The sequence below is a fragment of the Urocitellus parryii genome, chromosome 4, assembly GCF_045843805.1.
Source record: "Urocitellus parryii isolate mUroPar1 chromosome 4, mUroPar1.hap1, whole genome shotgun sequence".
In the NCBI taxonomy this organism is placed as follows: Eukaryota; Metazoa; Chordata; class Mammalia; order Rodentia; family Sciuridae; genus Urocitellus; species Urocitellus parryii.
In genome coordinates, this window is record NC_135534.1 from 99,197,006 (window position 1) to 99,217,828 (window position 20,823).

The 20,823-nt window shown below is 36.0% G+C and overlaps 1 protein-coding gene across 1 annotated transcript; it reads right to left on the reverse strand.

Annotated features, from left to right (window-relative positions):
- Positions 1-955: 955 nt before the first annotated feature.
- Positions 956-19,235, reverse strand: Il18 (interleukin 18). The gene is made up of 6 exons (XM_026392558.2): positions 19,059-19,235; positions 9,942-10,028; positions 9,127-9,138; positions 6,672-6,806; positions 5,524-5,657; positions 956-1,177 (listed from the first exon to the last, which is right to left on the reverse strand). The coding sequence occupies exons 2-6, from the start codon at positions 10,018-10,020 to the stop codon at positions 956-958; spliced, it is 582 nt and encodes a 193-aa protein (XP_026248343.1). The 5' UTR covers positions 10,021-10,028; positions 19,059-19,235.
- Positions 19,236-20,823: the final 1,588 nt, after the last annotated feature.

A 20,823-nucleotide genomic window follows, 5' to 3' on the forward strand; every position in this document is an offset into this window, starting at 1 on the left:
TTATTCACTTAGATAATTCAGTTCTGGGAGACTTTTTTTTTTTTTTCAGTACTAGGGACTGAACCCAGGGTCACACACGAGCTAGGCAAGTGCCCTACCACTGAGTTACACCCCAGCCAACTTATTTATTTTCATTACAATGCTGGGGATCAAACCCAGGGTCTCACATGTTAGGCAAGTGCTCTACTACTGAGCTGCATTCATCCCTAGGCACCACTTACTCATTTTTAAATTATGCATTTTGAGATCCTTGTTAATTTTATTTCATCACTACATGTATAGGCTTGCTATGGTTTGTATATGGTTTGTTTCCTAAAGGTTCATGCTATAAGCTTTTGGTCTCTGAGGTAATAAAATTGAGGTGGTACAACCTTAAAGGTGGGTTTGGTGGGGAATGATTAGATCATGAAGGTCCCAACTTTGGAATGAACCAATGCCCCCCTCTCAAGAGTAAGTTATTATAAAGTGAGTCTAATCCATGTGTTTGGCACCTTCTGTCTGTGGCTATTTCTCTTCCACTTCCCTACCATGTTTCGACACAGTCACGGGGTGCCCTTAGCAGGATGCTAGCAACATGCTTTTTTGATCCTCCAGGTACTAGAATCATGAGACAACTAAACCTCTTTTTAAGTTACTCAGCCTCCAATATTTCACTATAGCAACACAAAGGACTATGATAAAGCTCATAAACTCTTACAATCTTTCTGAAACACAAAAATTCAGAAAACATTATATACAAACAGAGATATGAAAAATTATGCTATATATATATGTAATAAGAATTGTAATGCAAAAAAACAGAGTACATGTATGAATATATGAATTGGCATGAACATACTTTACAAAGATATAAAAAATTGTGCTCTATATGTGTAATAAGAATTGTAATGCATTCTGCTGTTGGGTATTTAAAAAATAAAATCAATTAAAAAACTCAGAAAACAAATTTTAATGTTCAGTTCTTGTTTATAACAGTGAACATTATAGATTTATCTCTAGAGTCATCCTGTTTTTTCAAAGTAAGTTTGTAAAGATCTTTCTCTTTTTTACAAGCTAGAAAGTATCCTTCATACAATGAAGATTCAAATTGCCTCTTATCATCATGTCCTGGAACAGCTCTCTGAAAGAATATGATGTCACTTTTTGTCTCATTAATATTATCAGGAGGATGGATTTCCTATAGAGAAAAAGAACACAAAATTAACTAACTTTTTTAGGATATGAGCAATTTGAATATATGCAGTTTATTTAGAAATATACTATTGAACAGAGCTAAAATAGTTTTTCTTCTTGAAAGTTAAGAAAAAGAATCTCTAAATATAGAAGTATTTATCTCCTCTCCTTAATTTCTAACCTCCCATTCTTCCTGTCCACTCTGACTCTTTTCCACCATGAATATACATCCACATTCAGACTTCCTGGTTTCCCTATTGTTGGATAGCTTCCTTCTCTCCACTTCCATTAAGTGGAGCCCACATCTGCTCAAGATGAAATGGAGTTCTAGCAAAGACCACACCTTTTGGAGCTAATATCAGTTCCTATCTCCTCCAATCATTCACATCTAAAGATATTGATGATCTCCTCTGTTACAGCTTATAAGGTGTACTCCCACAGCTCCTGCTAATGTAGGAAAATGATCAGAGGTGAAATGATTAGATTATGAGAGCTATAACCTAATTAGTGGGTCAATCCATTAGGTAGATTAATAATTTGAATAGACAGGGCTGGAGCTTTGGTTCAGTGGTAGAGCAATTGCTTAGCAACTACAAAGCCCAGGTTCAATCCTAAGAGCCATTAAAAAAAAAATTGAATGGACTTACTGGGTGGTAACTATAGACAGGTAGAGTGTGGCTAAAGGAAGTAGGTCATTGGAGATATGCCTTTGGAGTTTATATTTTGTCCCTGGTGCTTTGCCTCGCCCCCTGCTTTCTATCTACCATGAGCTGAGTAATTTTCCTTAACCATGTACTTCGGCCATGATGTTCTGCCCACTTTGGGCCCAGAGCAGTGGAGCTGGCCAATCATGAACTGAACCTCAAAAAATGTGAGCCAAAATAAACTTTTCCTTCTCTAAGTTATTCTTATTGGGTATTTTGGTTACAGCAACAAAAAGCTGACAAAAACATCCTTCTATAAACCTTGGTAGCTCTAGTGTCTGAGACAATTCTGAGAGAGGCAGGATATGCCAAAAATCTCAATCTCTTCTTTCACTGGATCCTAAAACTACAATTTACTATAATTAGATACAATAGTTGTTCTTAAGGCTGGGTCCTGGGTTCTTGTATATCCCTGCTATACTGGCTCAGTCAATAGCCCTTGACTTTTTCTCTGTGAAGCATACTGGTGCAGAGTGGTCTTGAATTTTTATCATGAATATAGCCTACTTGGCTGAGCTGTATGCCCTGAAAGGCACACATTGATTCCTGTATTTTTTAACCAGAGGACAGGGTCTTGTGAGGAATGGTTAGATTACCTGCAACTATAATCCTGCTGGTCATCTAACTGTAAGTAGTACCCACATTTCCTAGTTATTGCACCATGTTTACTATTCAGCATAGACTAGAAAATGTGGGAACTGTCCAAGTTTCTTCCATGTTAATCCTGGAACCAGTAGACATTTTGTACTAAATTTTGACCCCATAGTAGCAAAGATTCTCATCATCGTAGGGCCTGATGAATAAACTTTTAGAATTAAAATAGAATCCATCCACCTTCCTCCTAAGATGCCTTGAAGACTCTTGAGCACTGGTGGAGATGAGTACTTCCAACTTAGTTATATAACCTTTTCCTTTACCAACAAGTGAGGATCCTGAGTTGATAACAGTAGAAATTGGTTCCGTCACTGATATCTTCTTTTGCAGCTGTCTACAGCAAACCACAATTTAGGAAGAAACCTTAAATTGTAGGAGTCAATCTGGGACTAAGCTGAAGTCTAATGTATAAGTAAGAAACAATTCTTGGCCAAAGTATCAAAAGCTTTAGTAATATCACAGAGGAAAATGAACTTGTTAGATCAAGCCTAGCGTGGAAAATTATAGTTGAAGGTGGGAGTGTGCATAAAATAGGTGATCTCTTTAATCATTTTTCAATGTCACATTTCAGAAGTGAGACAAGAAAATCCTTGGAATTTTCCTGTGTCTTGGTTGTGGCCACTTAAAGTCATCCCAGGGAAAGTACACGGCAAATTGATAGAGTGACCTTGGAGATCCACAACTTGGAAAGGCTACCTGGTGAAACACATTCTCTAAGGGCCAAAGATCCTTTATATGAGGAGGGATCAATTGGATGCAGGTAAAGTTAAACTGGACCTAACATCAGCTCTTTTGTACACTTCTGATTCCACTGCAAAGTCTGGATATATAGGTGAGAAATAGGTACTGATAGTAATTCCTGAAGAAAAGCCCTCTTGGTGTTGTAAATGTTCTTGTGCAAAGAAATTCAGAGCTAATAGCTAACACAGAAAGGTGAGCTTAAAATGGCAGCCAGACATGTCTTATTATTTAGACCCTATTCTACAGTAACCTCCTCTAAGATTATTATTAGTGGAGGAAAAGGGATTAAAGAACAGGAGCTAATACTGGTCCTAGCATACTCCTCCCACCTCACCTCTCTTCCCTTCCTCTCCCCTTCCCTTTTTTTCCCCATCCATCCATTCAATTAATATTTACTGAGTTCCTTCCAGAAATAAATTCCCTAAGAAGCTATTGAAGCTTCAATGTCAGGACTGATCACATGTAAGTTTCTCTTCTAAGGCCCTCTTTTCTTTTTTTAGTGCTAGGGATTGAACCCAGGGGTGCTTTACCACTGAGCTTTGCCTCTTGTACTTTTTTATTTTTTTAAATTTTGAATCAGAGTTTCATTAAGTTGCGAAGGCAGGCCTGGCACTTGCAATCCTCCTGTCCTGGCGGTCAAGTTGCTGGAATTAAGGTGTGTTCCACAGTGCCAGCAAGGCCTAACACCCTCATTTAAAAAAAATCCTAAATAAATTGTAGTTTATGCCTCTGTTTTATATTTTATATTTTATAAATATTTTATACTTTATAAAATATAATTTTATATTTTATTTCTTTAAATGGGTCACGAAAATTGTATAAGCTTCAGGGTCTCCTAAACCTGGATTTGTTCCAATTCCTATTACATTCCAAGCATTACTTTGATCTTTTTTTTTTTTTTGAATTTTTAATATTTATTTATTTTTTTAGTTCTCGGCGGACACAACATCTTTGTTGGTATGTGGTGCTGAGGATCGAACCCGGGCCGCACACATGCCAGGCGAGCGCGCTACCGCTTGAGCCACATCCCCAGCCCCATTACTTTGATCTTAATACCCTAGTCAGTCTCTCTCAACAAGAATTCATGTGAAATTCCGTATTATCTCAGATTCTGAATCTGCCTCTTCAGCTGAAGTAGTTTTCTTCTACCCACAAAGCCTGAGGTTGGCCATTTCTTTCCCTTCCAATTTTCTTGTTCACTTAACTGCTTAATCCTTTCCACTCTGCCCTTCCATTCCAGGCCTCAAATTCCAATATGATAACTAAGCTTCTGGGGTAGGAACTGTGAATTGCCATCTGAAGGGGTTCACTCTAGTAAGAAGGGAATGGCTCAGAAATTTGTCTGGAGGCTTTATCTGTTGCACAATCACTGTTCTTACTTGGATTATATTTTAGAAGAGCTTTTTTTTTTTTTTCTTTCAAGTTGCCCCTTGGCCTCTCCACTGAGGTCACACCCTAACTATTTCATTGGGAGTGGTGATTCTGACAGTGGTTTTCCTACTCAGAGTCTTTACAACATGTGATTCTCCTTTAAAGAACTGTCAATTTGTCAGCAACATCTGGCTGCTCTCATTGGGAAGGAATTTTCTGACGCAGTCTGTAGCTATAGTTAATAGTTGTTTATCTAACAACGATACAGAAAACAGAGAAAAATAATACAGAATAATGGAGAATAATGGAGAAAAAAGTAATGGCCAAAAATATTTTGAATTTGACTTTGAGAAAATCATAGCATTATTTTATAGCTGATCTTATTAATTTTATTCAATTAGATCAATGTTAAAAATAAGATACATCAACTGAAAACTGAAGGATGTGGCTAAGACTTAGGCCAAGAAGCAAGAACAGAATAATTAGGGATTAAAACATCTTCATCATAGTTTATAAAGTAGCAGATTTCCAGGACAATTAGCTTCAATCTATGTAGCAAGAGTTTATCTAGAAAGTCATATGCTACTATTAAATGAATTTATAATTCATATACTTATTCTATACTACTATTTGTATACAGGTTGGCTATTAAGACATTCAGGTTATGAAACAAGTGTGCCTATTTGTTCTGTGACAGGATCAGAAAAACCATAGTGTTACAGCAAGAGGTTGAAGAGTTTGAAATTTTTTGTTAACTGTCCATCTCAAAGGTTCTGTTTCTTACTCTTTCTGTTCTAGATCAAAGGCTGAACTGAGGATATTTGAGTTTTCTAATTTTGTCCATTAATATGGCTAAAAACAAAGTCAGGCTCAGTCTTACCTTAAAAGAAATATTTTTGTTCTCACAGGAAAGAGTGTAATATTTCTCACACTTCACACAGATGGCTACAGCCAGACCTCTAGGTTGGCTATCTTTATATATGTATATTTCAAATGTAGTTCGGGGTTCATTATCTGAAATAAACATTAATAGATGAGAATACTAGTTAGAAGAATTTTTGTGCATTGATATTTTGGAAATGTAACCAAAGAACAGTTCTTAGACCCACTGCCAATTCTGCACTCTGAGATTTGACCAGAGAGCAAAAGGGGACTACACACAGCTGGCCAGATTCCTTAAACATATTTAAAAGATGTTTGTTGTTGCTGTTGCTGTTGTTGTAGTACTTGGGGTGGAATGAGTGTCTTGTGTTTGCGAGGTAAGCAGTCTATCACTGACCTACATACCAGGCCTCTTTTTTTTTTCTTTATTTTTAAATTTATTTCTTACATATATGATAATAGTGGAGTGCATTACATTCACAATTATCCATACCAGGCCTCTTTAAAACACATTTAAATGTATGTACAACACATATGAGACAACTTTTTGAACATGTTAAATATATTCTGAATTCTAAGATTGTTTTTAGCTTTTGAATGCTAATTAGATGATTAAAATATATTTATTAAGGTATAAATTCCATGTTTTTCAAGAATGTACATTCAATACTTCATCCTGGTCCCAAACTCTGATATGTGGAATTCATACCTTAAGAGGCTCAATAAATTTACTCATTTTCTAAGACAATCTTTGAAGTTTTTGGTAGAAGACTGACTCATTTGAAATGCTTGCATGTTAATGTTTAATTTTGAGTTTTAAAATGTTACCAAATGTTATCAATATTTTCAGCTATAACCAGCAAGGATTAAGGATCCAACTCTATAGAGATCTTATACAGTTAATACAATTAAAATGAAGGGATTGGTGATCTAAATGTAGATGCAGAATGATGTAAACTCCAGCAATGTGTTTATTAGATCAAATTTTTCACGCTAACTCATAAAGTATTTTATAGGAGAAACTATTATTACATCTATGGCTTTTTATATAAGGATTGGGTCTTGTATAGAAATATGTAGGCAGTAAAATGGAATGAGAAGAAATCATTAATTATCTCTGAATTTGAAGATATAAAAAAAACATACCTAAAATGTCACAATCAGTCATATCTTCAAACACAGGTTGCTCTCTCCGATCAACAAAGAGAACTTGGTCATTCAAATTTCTTAAGATTGAGAGTCTAAGTTCAATCTTGCCAAAGTAATCTGATTCCAGGTTGTCTACAATATACATTAAATGTTATTAAAATATATTTTTCTAAGTGTATAAATAGACCCTCTGTACACTTCTATTTTCAATATCGATTATAATCTTCTGTTCCAGAAGTGGCTATGATCAAGTTGACTGTTGTTTTTAGCTTGCTTCCAGAGGCTCACTGTTGCCTGTTACTACTCAGAACCACCCTCTGAAATGTTCACTTCAGATATCCACTTTCTGATCAGTTTCCTGTCCTTCTGGTTTGTTTATGCTTTTACTCCAACTACACATATTCTCAGACTTCACTAAGTCCTCCAGTCTCCTGACTCTAATATTTCCTTCCTAATCTTCTCTTGTCTTCTCTTCCTTCCCTATGCAGTCAAATCCATTTTGTCTATCTTTTATGTTGGTATTTTACATCTTGAACTCGTTAATCTTTTGACTACAAAACTCCAAGCCTGGCTTCTGAGTGCTGTTGTTGAAGGGACCAGCACCACATTGCATCTTGCAGCCTTGAAGATCAAGGGCCAGAAAGCATCTTCTTTGTTAGAATGAATCATAATAAACAGATTATTTTGTAATTTGTTCTAGTTAGTTATACATGGCAGTAGAATGCCTTTTGACACATTATGCACAAACACATTATTTTTATAATCAGAAAAACCTAAAGCTCTTTGATATTGAAAACTCCTCCATCAAGCCCATCTCACTGTACACCTATAGCCTACTTTCCCTCTTTGAACAGCCAAGCTTCTGGCAAGAATTGTCTGTATCATTTCTTTACTTTCCATTTACTCTTTTACTTATTGAAATCTGCCTCTGCCTCCATTTCTCTATCAATCTGATTTCACTACAATCACCAAACTTTCTGCTGCTAAACCTAATTGATGCTTTCTGGTTCAGGGGTAGTGGTGGGGGAAGTAGGCATCATCTTTTCTGCCTTACTCTATATCCCCTTTCAAGTCTAACCCCAAATAATATCTTATTGGTTCTTTCAAGTATTTCTAAAATCCATTTGCAGCTTCTCATGTCACTCCACACAATTTCATTTAGAGACTAAAATAACAGTCCCTTAACTGTTATCTTCCTTTTTTTTTTATCCCCCACATCCTCATCCTATACCATCAATTCATTATACTGAAGCTAGAAGGATATTTTAAAAGATTATCCTGTTATCCCTGAATTCTAATGAGGCACATGGCCACCCAGAATAAAAATATATTTTCCAGATTTCTTGCAGTTGGTGTGGCCATGTGTCTTGTCAATGGAATATGAGTGGAATTGATGTGTATAGCTTCCAAGTAAAGCCTTTAAAAGGAATGGGCTGGTCTTCCTTTAATGACATTTCTTGATAACTGGGTTATAGACCCAGGAAGTATAATGATTTTGAATAGTAAGAATGAGTCAAACAACTAGGGGATGATAGAGTAACAGGAAAGAAGAAATTGGAGATTGTAGTGTCATCAGGCTGCATCTAGCCATATACATGAACCACACTCTGAAATGTTCTGAAATTAGTCCTGTGCTTAGTGAATTTCTATTACCCCCCAAGACAAGGTCCAAATCCCTTACCCTGACATAAGAGAATTTCTTAATTTGCACCCTGTTTCTCACTAGCTTCTCTCATTGTTCTCCTCCCACTCTACTCCTATCCCGAATTACCCTTAGTTCCTCATATATGCCATGTTTCCTTTCATATCTTGGCCTTTCAATGTGGTCTGCTTACATTACCCATCCCTAGGTTCTTTTATTTTTTAAATATTTAATTTTTTGGTGTAGTTTGGCACAATACCTATTTTTTATTAATTTATTTTTATGTGGTGCTAAGGATCGAATCCAGGGCCTCACATGTGCTAGGTGAGCACTCTACTGCTGAGCCACAACACCAGCCCCTCTAGGTTCTTGACTTCCAGAATACTCTTTCTCATGGGAGCTTCCTAGACTTTTTCCCAAAGCACTTCTAAGAGAGGAGGTTTAAGAAGGGAGATACTGATTTTGGACAATTCTCTTACACTGGTCTCCTTTTCCTATTCCCTCCAGACAATCTATGCCTCCCTGATAATCTTAGGACCTGTGTAATAGGTAAGGTCTATTTTGTAGCTTCTAAGAGTTAGAAATTCCTAAGGTGTAGGAAGCAAATTTTATAGTGGTTCTTTTTGTATCCCTTATGGTTATCTTCGTTCCGATGCTCTGCTGTTCACTCCACATTTCTTTGAGGAATGATGCCTTTTCAAATAGGTTGGTACCATGTGGACAGTGTCTCCCAGCTGACAAGAGTGATGTGGATGTGCCAAGGCTGAGCCACCTACTTTACAAATAAGGAGAAATATATTTATATTTTACCATCATCTTCAGCTAAAGGAGAGAAAAAGGAGAAAAAATATGTTAAATTATATATTTCTACACAGAATTTCCTCTTACCCTAGCCTTTGATGACTCTCTTCTGCTGCTCCCATCTTTAACCTCTGTTTTTCTGGTGGCCTTTGTTGGCCTCCGTCAAAAAATATTTTATTATCATCCAAAAGGCTGATAAAATGAAGCTCATTAGACTTAATGTGTTGCTAGATAAGTTAGATTTAAAACTTAAGTTTAGGATTTATAAAGTTCAATACATAACTAAAGAGAAATTTTATAAAGTCATAAGTTTTATTCTTGAATTTATTGCTCAAATGGAAAGTCACCTAAGAATTTTTTATGAAGCTTTCAAATGAAGCTAAACTTTCTATTGAAATCAAATTGCTCATGAAAGAGTAATCATAAGAATGAATTTTTATTCAATATATTTGCATAAGATGGTATAACTCACTTATAAAACTCTATATTCAGGGGATTTCATAATCTACCAACTTGCTTTGGGAGATAGTATTTCCTCCATGTACCCAGTTTTGTGGGACTTGCAGGATGTGTACCTGCTGCCACTTTGAGAGTGGGCTACTACTAATTAAAGTGCTAAGACGTGCTGGGAACTAGTACTGGGACTTTGGAAGTGTTGTGGTTAATTTCTAGAGATTCAAATTTTTTGAGAGAAGAGAGATCTTAATATTACAATGGAATCTGGTGACAAAAAGGAATTACTTAATAGTTTACCTCACAACCTTTCTAGTTGAATATATTTATCTAAGCCTCAAATATGTTTGTCCTATTGCTTTACGACTAACCTTTGAAGTAAAGTGTATCATCAATAAATGTCATTTCCACAAAGTTGATATAATTATTTTCTGTGGGCGAGGCAGCCATCTTTATTCCTAATGGAAGCAAAGAGTCATCTGTTGTTAAGAGGCAATGATTGTTCTTTTTATATAAAAGGAAACTTTTATTGTTATCTTGATCTACCTGCAAATTTAGAACTCAGTTTATAACTCAGTATGAGTACCCATGTTTAAACATTCTCTTAAGAATCATCAGATATTTGGAATAGAGAAAGCACTTTTTGATTAAACAATATTATTGTGGAAAAATGGCTCACAATTGAACTGAATTAATTGTCCTAGTGTTCATTGGTTAATATAAACATATTATCCTTATAAACATACTGCAAATGAGGATACCAGAAACATATCTAATCCTGTTCTTTAACTAGGGACTTGTTCATTCCTGTCTTATAACAAATGGGTTCCCACAAATGAGAAGCTAAAGGTTCACAACTTCATTGGCAACGTATTAAAATTGAGGCAATGACAAAAATGGCTTTTCCACCAGAGGGTTGGGGCAGGGGCAGGGAAGGTTGAAAGGCTCTGGCATTTGATGGCCTTTTCTTTGAGCAGCAGCAGCAGCTTTGAATATGGAGTCTGGATTAGACCATGTTTTTACATAAATAGTACCTAAATATGACCTTTCTGTAAAAATATCAAACAATACAGAATTTGAAAAAATTCTAATTGCTTCTTTTTGCTCTTAACTCTTCCCCACCTTATCCCACTACAATATGGTGTGTATCCTTCCAGTATTTTGTCATGGATTAAGGGTTCTAAGTATGAGAAATCTATGAACTTGAATGGGAAAAATACATATTTATGTTAACCAACTTCTAACTGAAATTTAGCCTTCTTCCAATTATTTGTGCAGGAAACAAACCACAGAATTATCAGTGGCATCTGTGACTGTCACTAATAGAAACACACATTTCCTGTTTCAATTGTTATAGAGATCTTGAAATACGGCTTAAGCTCTATTTTGAAATTACAGAAGTTATTAGTCTTACCAAGAGATTTTGTTTAATGTGTTAAAAATCACATCTATTTTAAATTTTGATTAAATTGTTGTAACTCAGCTTTAATATAATGAGTTTCCTTTGTAAGTCTAAGTATTTATTTATTTATTTGTTGGTACCAGGCATTGAACTCAGGGGCACTCAAAAACTTAGCCATATCCCCAGCCCTATTTTGTATTTTATCTAGAGACAGGGTCTTGCTGAGTTGCTTAGCACCTCAGTTTTTCTGAGGCTGGCTGTTGAGAGCCACAGCCAAAGGGGCCCCAGCAAACTTCCAGCTGCCAGCAAACTTCCAGCTGCCGGCTGATGATTGGCTCACAGTGGCCCCAGCAACATCTAGCTGATTGGCTCCTCTGCAGTCATGTTCATTGGGCTGTTTCCCTGCCCTTCAGACTGCCAGCTGATGATTGGCTCACAGTGGCCCCAGCAACATCTAGCTGATTGGCTCCTCTGTGGTCATGTTCATTGGGCTGTTTCCCTGCCCTTCAGACTACGGAACTGCTCATTGGGGGACTTCTTTGGCTCCGCCCACGCGACCTAGCCAATCGGCCTCAAGAGCAGGAGGATTGTGGGAGGTGGTGGTTGGTGTGTGAGTGAGGCGTGTGGAAGCCGGTGGTGGCAGTTGGGCTCTGAGGGTTTTTCCTGAGGAGCTGTTTTGTTTGGCGTTTGTAGTTTTAAAAATAAAGTTTGTTTCTTTTGACAAGTGGCTCCTGAATTGTGCCCAGCCAGACTGTGGCAGCTGGCTTTGAACTTGGGATCCTCCTGCCTCAGCCTCCTGAGTCGCTGGGATTACAGGCGTGTGCCACTGTGCCTGACTCTAAGTATTTAATTTTACAGATGTAAATACATTGTTCTGAGAAAGGGCTACAGGCTTCACTAGCTTGTTAGGAAGTCTGTTACGGCTTTTTCTCCTCTTAATCTATCTATGGCCACTTTATTTTAAAAAACTCAAATACTGAACTTTCAGAGGAAAACTTAGAACTTTCCTACACCAAAAAAAAAAAAAAAAAAAAAAAGATCAGGATGCTCTTCTCTGAAGTTTAGAAGTGCTTTGTGCTCCTGAGGGTGGTTACAGTTGGGGCTCCAAGCAAGGTGGCAAAATCATAGTCATCAGGGGCTGGTGATGTGGCTCAAGCGGTAGCGCACTGGCCTGGCATGCGTGCAGCCCAAGTTCGGTCCTCAGCACCACATACAAACAAAGATATTGTGTCCGCCGAAAACTAAAAAATAAATATTAAAAAATTCTCTCTCTCTCTCTCTCTCTCCCTCCTCTCTCACTCTCTTTAAAAAAAAAATCATAGTCATCAATGATTTGTCCCCACCAAAAATCATGTTGAGGCTTAGTCCCCAGTGTGGCAATATTGGGAAGTGGGACCTAATGGAGGCAGAGCACATTGGTGCTTTTCTCACATGAGTGAGTTGTTAAAATAAGTCCTTCATTTGTGTTTTATCGCTTGCCCTTCTCCTTTTTATTATGAGTTGAAGTGGCATGAAGCCCTTATCAAATATGGCTACCCAATCTTGAACTTTCCAGTCTCCAGAACTGTGAGCCCAAATAAATTTCTTTTCTTAATAAACTACTTAGTCTCAGGTATACTGTTACAATCATAGAAAACTGACCAAAACAATGGTATATAGGGGAGTACTTATAAATCTGTGCTCATATGTAAAGAACTGACTCAATTTTTTTTCTAGAAAATCTGAGGTCAAGCAAGCATATATAGTAGAGGAAACAAGAAATTAAAACTGAGTTGAAAAAACTTAATTCAAATTAAACTATCCTAAAATACTTTGTTACTTGGTGAGCTTTGAACAATTTCATCTAGGTTTAGTTCCTTACATCCAAATGTGAATAGTTAGTAAATGTATTTTATATAAATAAAATGAAGACAAATCGTTTAGAATTATCAATTAATTTCTTAAAATGGGGGATAAGGGAGATTGAGAAGAAAATAATAAAACAGAGGATAAAAAAGTTTCTGAGATAAATATAAACATTTATTTTTACTAAAAGTAAACAAACTTTAAGATTAAAAATCAGACCTATAATAGTTAGATTGTGAGCTCCATGAGGGCATTTTCTTTATTCATTTTTATCGATTTATTACTTAACACAGTTCCTGTTATCAGTGTCAGAATTCATTTTGGCAGACATTTGTTATGCCGGGACTCTATTTTGATTGGTTATAAATGGGTGAAATAATGACTACAGTTGGTCTTTTCTACTTTTAATTTACATATTTATTGAAGTAATTCACTTGAAATGTACTGAGCTACATGAGCAGGAATTGGATTAAATTAACTAATAGTTAGAGAAGGACACAGTCACCTTAAAAATAAGATAGCTATTTTTAACTACTGTAAGAATAAAGTAATTACTATAGAATTTTTTTTCAGTACTGGGAATTGAGCCCAGACATGCTCTACTGCCAAGCTATATCTCTAGCTCCTTTAAAATTTTATTTTATTTTAAATTTTGAGACAGGGTCTTGCTAAGTTGCCCAGGCTGGCCTCAAACTTGAAATCCTTCTTCCTGAGTAGCTGGCGTGTGCCACCATGCCTGGCTCTACTACATAATTTTTAAACTCTTTCATTAGTCAGAGAATATTCACTATGCATCAGGTTTGGGGTCAGAAGCTGATGAAATACCCACATATGAAAATTTGCTCCTGTCCTCCAGTGACCCAGATGCTAGTGAGGGAGACAAATATACAGTTATGAAATAGTTTAATGAACACTGTAAGGGCTGAATTTACAAGAGATCCTCTGTTTGGTGGTATTGGAGAAGACTTCTCAGAGAAAGTGATGACTGTGTGGCCTTAAAGGTGAGGCAGTATTTTCAAGGCCAGGGGAGAGTGTCCACGAAGAAGGACCTTGTAAACAAAGGCTAGCAAGCAGGGAGGGTTGTTTGAGGCCTCATCATAAATAATGCAAGTGTAATCACATTCCAGGAAGGATGTGTCTCTGAAGACCTCACATAAGTATGAGATTATTTTTTCCTTGGGAACAAATGTAAAAGCATGGGAAGAGATATTCTTGTAGTGCATGCTGTCACCACCAAAGTGTATATGTTCTTTTTATCTACTTTCCAGGCATGATTACTACTGGTTTATAGAATGCTTTGTCCACACAGCTTGTCATGATGGTACTTTGACATTTCTTTTTCTTGCATCTAACTTTTGTTCCAACTTAATATTTGGAGATGTTTTTAGAACAAGCAGTAATAATACCACTTAACATGTTGATAAGGTTACCAGATATAAAAATATTTAAACTTGTTATGTTGAAAACATAACACAATAATAATCTGGATTTCTTAAGAACTTTTGAGATATATAAAGAATAGATTAACTTATATGATTTTGATGTGGAGGCAGATAATTTTATGAGGTATAAGAGACACTTCCATGTGTAGTAATGTAACAGTTAACAACTCCCTTGGCTTGCTGGCTAAACTATTTAATTTGAAAGAATTCACATTATTTCCATTTATTACTCCAAGATTATCATTTTTATATTACATTTGTTTGATTTTGCTTGATTCAATTCACAGAAAACAGAACTTGCAGTGTAGTTGCCTTGACAAAAATCTGGGAAGGATAGTCAGATTACAAAAGCTTTGTTTAACAAGCTAAAGAGGTTAAATTTTTCTTCTTTTTTTTCACTTAAAAAAGGACATTTTAAGCAGGAGAAAGACAGTTAAATTGATGACTTAAAAGCTCACTCTGGTAGCATTATGGAGAATGGATTCCATTGGGCAAGTCTGGGACAGAGGCAACTTCAAAAGCAACTTCATTTATTAATTTTTTGTGTTGCTGGGGATTGAATTCAGGAGCTCATGCTTACAAGGCAAATGCTCTACCACTGAGCAATATCTGTGGAAGCAATTTTAACAGAAGTTGATGAGGCCATAAACTAAGGTAGTGAATTCAATAGCAGGATTTTTTTTTTTTTTTGGATTGGTTGTGAGTCAATAGGAAGAGGAGGAACTGAGGATGACTTTAAAGTTTCTGACTGGCAATTTGTTGAGTGATTGACTACCTCATTAGCAATGAAGAGAAAGAATGAAAAATAGCCTAAGTGGAAAAACATTTAGTTCAGTTTTGCAAATCTTAAGAGGGATGTGACACATAAGCCAAGGTTCTCAGGAATTTCTAGGAAAGGCTCTTTGAACTCAGAAGTTGCAGAGCCCATAATTTAGATACAAGCTTGAATAAGTTCACTGAATTTGGCAATTGGGAAGTGTGGTCACTGTAGAACAATTTACACAAACCAACTGGAGGTAGCAGAAGGTAAGTTAGTAAAACCCAGGACAGAATGTGGGGATGGGGGAGAAAGAAAGCTATCCCAAACTACTTTTAGGAAGCAACATAACAAGTTTAGGAGCATGGTAGTTGTTGGAGAATATATAATTCACAAATGTCAAGTTCTAGCTTCCAATCCAATTTGAATGGTAAGATAGCTAATGAATTATCTTCCAAAGCATGTCCAAGTAACTTTTCAAGACCTGGGAGTCAATCTTTTTTAAAAAAATATATTTTTAGTTATAGATGGACATAATACCTTTACTTTGTTTGTTTATTTTTATGTGGTGCCAGTTATTGAACCCAGTGCCTCACGCATGCTAGGCAAGCGCTCTTAACACTGAGCCACAACCCCAGCCCTGGGAGTCAATTTTGATTCTTTTGTCTAACCTTTTTCTTATCTGATAACATGAGATTCTGATTCAGAAATGTCTCTAAAATTTGGTATCGCCTCTTTATATTGCCAGCACTGTTTTAAATCAAGCCTCAACACTTCTCACATCTTCTATTTTAGAACTTAAGTAAACTTAAGTTTTCTTGCTTTCAGACTTTCCCATATTACATATTATTACCAGAGTAATTCCCCCACCAGGTCAGAATTCCTGTTTTGTTCATCCACCAAACTCTTCTTTCCTTCATGCCTTAATATCTCCTCTAGGCAAACCTTCTTTACTCCTCTACTCCTAGCTGGTCATTCTCTATTCAGAGCCCCCTTTCCTCTCTTCCCTGTTCGGGCTTCTGAAATAACTCTTACTACCCTGAATTAACATTACTTTGATTCCAGGCAGGTTTGCCTAGTTTTAGTCTGAATTTCTTTAGAAAACGTCATTCTTTTCCCCCCAAATCTTCGACACCTGGAAAGAGTTTACAACTTAGTAAGAGTAAAAGAAATATTAAATGAATAAATATTTGCTTGTTGCCAAGATAATAGTATAAAAATTATTAATAGAATTTCCTTTTTCTTTCTTAAAACTTTTCCTCCACTGCTGGGCGTGGTGGCACAGGTCTGTAATCCCAGCGGTTCTAGAAGTTGAGGCAGGAGGATCACAAATTTGAGACCAGCTTCAGCAACTTAGCAAGACCCTGTGCAGCTCAGTGGTAGAGCACCCCTGAGTTCTATCCTCAGTACTGGAAAAAAAAAAAACAAAACAAAACCAAAAACAACCTTTTCCTCTGTCTAAAAGCCAAGGAGAAAGAGAAAGAAAATGAGGGAAGATTATTAATTAAAAAAAAAATTAGAATGACTTTTAAAAATATCCTCTTTCTTCTTTTTTTCCTTGATAGTTTCTTTTTCATTTCTTGTGTTAATTTTGAATTTTTCATTTGTTTTTTTTCTTACCACTTTTTTAGATCTCAATTCATTTATGATTACAAGTGTTGTGTTCTTGTCCTTTATTCCTCCTAATTTTTCTCTTATCTTTCCTTATCCATGTTCCTTTGCTTTGCTTCACAACTCTAGTGTATAAAAATTATAGTTCCCATTGGATAAAATGTTTTCAACATTCTCTAAAGATTCTTGGGCTATTGACTTTTTTTAAGAAAAGAATTATAAACCACCTCAGAAAGCTCCTCCCAGGAATATGTAGTGACAACAGGTTTTTTTTGAAACAAAAATAAAGTCTTAGTTATATAACTTTTTCAAAGTTAGCCAGAGGAGAATGGATGGCAGAATATCACGATAGAAATTAGGCCACATGAGTTCCAATTTTGTCTGAGGCAAGTCACTTAACTCTGAAGGTCTCAGTTTCCTCATTTGGACAACAAGGAAGTTGGACAGTGAAGCTTGAAGGTCTTTTCCAGCCCCAGCATTCTGCAGTTCTAGACTCTAGTTAAGGCTGCCAGGAAACAACCATTTATTTGTGGCAAATGCCCCAGGGACCACTTCCTTATAATTCTGACACAGCACATATATTTATTGGCTACTTATAATACAACCAACATTGTTAAGTCACTATGTGTTTAAAAACACAGTATTAGATTAAATGTAAAAATGCCTTGAATTTTAAAAGCTACTATGATTATGTTTATATTTTCTTTAGAATTCTTTAAAAAAAATAAAAAAATATTTTTTTTGTAGTTGTACATGGACAGCATGTCTTTATTTTATTTGTTTCATTTTTATGTGGTGCTAATGATCAAAACCAGTGCCTCACACATGCTAGGCAAGTACTCTGCCTCTGAAATACAGCCCTAACCCCCCAAAATGTTTTTATTAGTGCCTTTCTGAAAAATTCTAATTCTCTGGATGAATGTGGGATGAAATGAGGAAGCATGCTACATAATTAATTTCCTACAATCAGGTAGAGAGCCATCTCAACAGAAAAGATCAAAACCCAACTTTTCAGTTCTATATAACATTTTGCTTTTGAAAACTGTGCCATCTTGTGAATGTGTGTATTCAGATGTGGAAGAGATAAGGGTAAAATGAATGAACTAGGAAATGAGTTAGTTAATTATAAAAGATAGACTCAATTACTAAATATAAACGTAAAATAAAAAGTCAAATGGAACTGATGTAGTTGAAATGGCCTTATGTGAAAAAGAGAATTGAATTTAATCTCAAAGAGTGCTCAAGATTTGAACATAGGGAGAAGGGCATGGTTAAGGGTAGGTAGAGAGCACCATGGAAGAGCATTTATGTGATAACCAGAACAAAGTGGTTGTGGGTGATGGACTGAATGGACCTCGTTTTTGACTGTAGTGGAACAGTTCTGGTGCATTGCAGTGAACACAAGATTATGGAGGGTTTTGGAAGTCATATAGAGAAGTCTGAATTTAGTTTTATAAGCAATAAAAAGAACACACTGTAGGGGAAAAAGACATTTTGAAGCAGTATTTAACAGAACTTGAAATAGCTGAATACAAAAAAAAAAAAAGAATGGGGTTTAAGGATGTCCTCATTTTTTGTTATTCAACTTTGAAATAGAGTTTTTCAGCCCTTCCCTTATTGTGAAATGGAATTCTCCTTGGAAATATCATAATATTATTCAATGGTAGCCCAGCCCAAAGGCGGATATTACAGATACCTTCAGATATACTTGTGCCAGGTGTTTGCTTGCTTTTAGTATAATTGATTTGGAGTCGAGACTTCCTTTAAAGAAAAGCTTATTTATTATATCACTCTAAAGCAACAATTCTCAGGGTTTTGCAAAGTCAAAGCTATATTATAATAATTCTAGGGTATGATTTATCTTTTTCTTTCTTATTCTCTCACGAGGATACAAAAGAATTTACCAGAGCTACATTCTGTGTGACAGAGACTGAATGCAAAAAAGACTCCCTATGTCTTCTGTAATGCCAGACACTAAAGAGATTTGCAAAAGTGAAAACTGAAGTTATTCTTTCACACTGGGCTCCCTCTTGGAACACATAGCTATCTTTAATTTTAAAATGTCAATTATGATAGTGTAATATACTTACTATTATTTTAAGATAAATTAGTATGTAACTAATTTTTAAATTTCCAAGTTTTACTTTCTAGTACAGTAAATTATAGTAAGGCAGTAAATAACCCAGGGAAACAAAAACTCTTGAGAGTTCTCAATAATTTTAAGAGAGCAGAGCGGGCAAGCGACCCAAAAGTTGGAGAATCTCTGCCCTAAGGTGAAACTCTTTTAACAGTTTCTGCTCAAACTTTTCTTATTTCCTTGTTACTGATTGCCTTAGTGATGAGAAAGGACTTAAAACTCTTCTTGATAGCTTTTTATCAACTCTAATTGCCACGCTTGGATTTCTAAATAAAGAGGAATAATATTGCTTACCTGTACCAAATAGTTTTCTGAAAGAGTAAGTGATCTTGGAGGTTTGAGGTCGTTTTTATTTTCCTAAGACCGTGGAGACTGTAAAAGGTGACAGTCCCTTCAGTAGTTGGAGTGGACAGCCAGCAATGCAGATGGCACGGGAGAGCAAAACTCCTTGCTGCGGATCTGCATCCAGCAGTCCTGGGAAGCAAAGGGCCAAGGGCACTGGAAGGAATGAGGAAGAAGGTTCTGAAGGGGGAGGAGACTGCCCCTGGCACGCCTTGGACCCGCCTTCAAATACTGGCTCTTTCCTAGGGCAATAGAACTCAAAATGTTATAAAATAGGGTATTTCTTTCAATATAAAATCACTACCTAATGAAATAATTTCTTCTGTAGGAGCTGGTGTCCTTCCAAAACCTGTACTTCTTTCAGAAGTACACTGTGAAAGCATTTTAAGAAAGTTGCACTTACTTAGTCCAAAGAAGCATCTTCTTTTCTCACATCAGTCTCAGTTTTGAGTATTTCTGATCACAAAACTTCTTTCTTGTCTAATAGTGTAGAAGAATCAGTTATACTGGAGTAATTCCTAAAATATAATCATACCACCTAAAATACCCCTAAAATGTAATGGAAAATTTTTTTGGATATAATATTTTGTATAATATTGCCTCCTTCCTTCCTTCCTTTCTCTTTATGACCTAATCCAGGACTTCTCCCTCCCAAGCTCAACATGATGTCAAAGAATAACTGATAGAGGTCATTATGATTTGCTTCTGAAGAAGAAGATTTGAAAAATAAAATTGCAGCTGTGCATAATCCTAGCTACTAGAGAGGTTGAGGCAGGAGAATCACAAGTTTGAGGCCAGCCTCAGCAACTTAGAGAGACCCCTGTCTCTAAATAAAAATAAAAAGGGCTGGGAATGTACATCTTAGTAGGGCATCCCTGGGTTCAATCCCTAGTACCATAAATAAATAAATACAATTAAAAAATTAAAACATCTCCAATTTGTGATAACAAAAAGATTTACATAAATAGATAGAAGCAATCCATTTTTTATAAAACTTCTCCTTTATTTGCCATTTCAGATGCAAACCACAACACATACCACCATTAGAATTTTATTAATTTTATTATTTTGTGCAACAAGGGAAATTTGCTCTGACACAAGAAAAATATTTATTTGTAGTTTCCAGTGCTAAAACTTTCTATTTCTGGAATGGTGCCAAAATTCCAAATGAAAATATTTGAAATATGATTTAGGGAGATGTCTCTTAGGGATTATATTCAATTCTTTAAAAATAGTTTTCTACAACATAACTTTGAGGGGCTGGGGTTGTGGCTAAGAGGTAGAGCACTCGCTTAGCATGTGTGAGGTCCTGGGTTAGATCCTCATGCACCACATGAAAATAAATAAAATAAAGGTATTGTGTCCAACTACAGCTAAAAACAAAAACAAAACCCCGTAACTTTGAAGAGCTGAGTATGAACATTACAACCTTGAAAATAACAGAAACAAAAATGTTTTGTGGGGTACTGAGGATTGCACTTGGGATGCTTTATCACTGAGCTACATTTTTGGCCCATTCTATTTTGAAACAGGTGTCCCACTAAGTTGTTAAGACTGTCCTTAAAAAGCCTCTCGACTAGCTGGGCTTACAGGAGTGTGCCACTGCACCTGGCTGAAACAAAACTTCTTAAGCAATGTTTTATGAACTTGTGCTAAATAGTATTATTTTACTAGCAAGGAAAATTGGAACGTGTTTTTTTTTTTTTTTGGTCAGTAT

Excerpts from the sequence above, each read along its gene's own strand:
- Il18 (XM_026392558.2), bottom strand. The coding sequence starts at position 10,020 with ATGGCTGCCTCGCCCACAGAAAATAATTATATCAACTTTGTGGAAATG. Across the intron at positions 5,658-6,671 it reads GACTGATTGTGACATTTTAG|ATAATGAACCCCGAACTACA; the intron begins GTATGTTTTTTT and ends TGTTTATTTCAG. Across the intron at positions 1,178-5,523 it reads ACAAAAATATTTCTTTTAAG|GAAATCCATCCTCCTGATAA; the intron begins GTAAGACTGAGC and ends TTTTCTCTATAG.